The sequence below is a fragment of the Camelina sativa genome, unplaced genomic scaffold (assembly GCF_000633955.1).
Source record: "Camelina sativa cultivar DH55 unplaced genomic scaffold, Cs unpScaffold00621, whole genome shotgun sequence".
Taxonomy (NCBI): domain Eukaryota; kingdom Viridiplantae; phylum Streptophyta; class Magnoliopsida; order Brassicales; family Brassicaceae; genus Camelina; species Camelina sativa.
In genome coordinates, this window is record NW_010921764.1 from 8,817 (window position 1) to 10,584 (window position 1,768).

General features: G+C 40.7%; 2 protein-coding genes across 2 annotated transcripts in view; one reads left to right on the plus strand and one right to left on the minus strand.

The window, feature by feature from the left end:
• LOC104773699 (protein FAR1-RELATED SEQUENCE 5-like) overlaps window positions 1-921 on the plus strand; it is a 3,049-nt gene extending 2,128 nt beyond the window's left edge. Inside the window, exons 2-3 of the mRNA XM_010498345.1 lie at window positions 3-498; window positions 725-921. Coding sequence (XP_010496647.1) covers window positions 3-498; window positions 725-898 — 670 coding nt within the window. The 3' untranslated portion in view covers window positions 899-921. The remainder of the gene's footprint in view (window positions 1-2; window positions 499-724) is intronic.
• A 12-nt stretch (window positions 922-933) lies between these two features.
• The window catches only part of LOC104773700 (protein FAR1-RELATED SEQUENCE 9), a 4,152-nt gene continuing 3,317 nt past the window's right edge, over window positions 934-1,768 (minus strand). Inside the window, exons 4-5 of the mRNA XM_010498346.2 lie at window positions 1,415-1,763; window positions 934-1,322 (exon numbers count right to left, since the gene is read on the minus strand). Coding sequence (XP_010496648.1) covers window positions 1,155-1,322; window positions 1,415-1,763 — 517 coding nt within the window. The 3' untranslated portion in view covers window positions 934-1,154. The remainder of the gene's footprint in view (window positions 1,323-1,414; window positions 1,764-1,768) is intronic.

The following is a 1,768-nucleotide window of genomic DNA, read 5'->3' on the forward strand; positions in this document are numbered from 1 at the left end:
AAATATGGAGAGGCTCACAAGGCTCATTTCATCAAGTTCAACGTTTTGGAGATGAGAGCAAATTGCAGTTGCCAGATGTTTGAGTTCTCTGGCATCATTTGCAGACATATATTGGCAGTCTTCCGGGTCACCAATCTCCTTACGCTTCCACCTTACTACATCCTAAAACGATGGACCAGAAATGCCAAAAGCAGCGTCATATTTGATGATTATAATTTGCATGCCTATGCTAATTACCTGGAGTCTCATACCGTCCGATACAACACCTTACGCCACAAAGCATCTAATTTTCTGCAAGAAGCAGGCAAATCTCTTTATACTTGTGATGTTGCAGTAGTTGCTCTGCAAGAAGCTGCCAAGACTGTGTCCCTAGCGATGAATAAGGAAGTTAGAAGAACTATGGCGAACGGGCACTTTAAAGAGACTTCTTTTGTAACTGATGGAAAACGCATGTGTTGCAATGATGACTGTCAGCAAGAAGTGCCGGCTCAGCCTGAGGTGAGGTTCATTTTATTTTCATACTTGCATTCTTTGGATAAAAATTAAATATTAATCAAGTTTGTTGCTCTATAAACGTTGCACATCTAAAGTATCGTTTGTTCTGCTTTTGCCACATTGTGAACATGTACCGTGCAATCTCCCATAAATCTGCAAGGTCCTCAGTTTTTGCTATGTGCTTCTACTGCTGACCAATTGCATCACCATATTTCCTCCCACTTTGCAGGACGAAATGGACAAGAAGATTAATCAACTCAGAAACGAGCTGGAATTAGCAAACAAGAAATGTGAAGCTTACAGGACTAACCTACTTTCAGTTTTGAAAGAAATGGATGATCAAAAGTTGCAAGTGTCCATCAAAGTGCAGAACATTAAAATTAGCTTGAAGGATAATCTGTGAAATAAGTGACGTGTTCCAACTGCTATTCTCATCTATTAATTAAATTATTTGGCTTTTCATATGATTGCTCATTGTACAATATCTTAGCGTTTTTGAAAAAGGGACCCAATTTTCAGGATTTCCCTATTACACAGTAGCCTTTGCAATAAGTACTCCCAATCATTTCATAATGAGTAAGAGACGAAGTTGATTCCCATAAATGTTCGCAATACCAACCAGCATATGATTGTGATGTTATGTATCCAGCAGGTAGCACTCACTCTTTCAAGCTTAGTCTAGCATTTTGTACCTTGAGGGAAAGCTGAAACTTCTGTTCTTCCATATCTCTCAAAATAGACAGCAGGTTTGCTCGATAAACTTCGCATCGCTGGCCTGTCCTCTCCAATTCAGTTGTCAGTTCAAGTATTGTCCTCTCCTTTTCACCCTACATTGGATAAGCACTTATTCCCAAGGAACAGAGGATATAAATGTCATAAAACTATCGAGTACCACCAATAGATAGTTACATTCGCTTACCCCTGGAAGATTCATTGCACTTGTAGTTTCTCGAGCTTCCTCAGACGGGTATGGATCGCCGTTGGGAAGTGTAGTTCCAGGTGTTGCTCCTCTAAATTTGTTACTTGCAGCAACAACCTTCTTGGCAGCTTCATCCAAGGCATCCATCGCAACTTTATAAATCTGAATAGATTTGGCGCCCTCCTCCACATACTTGGTTGCTTCTTGGCGTAGATTGTTGTAGCAGACGGTTAAAGATTCTTGACAACTGTTTGAAAACTCGGGTTGTTCCTCACTGCCTCTAGTCTTTGCTGATTTGGTCCATCGCCTCAGCAGATACCGAGATGGAAGAGTAGAAACGTTATTGGCCCTGAA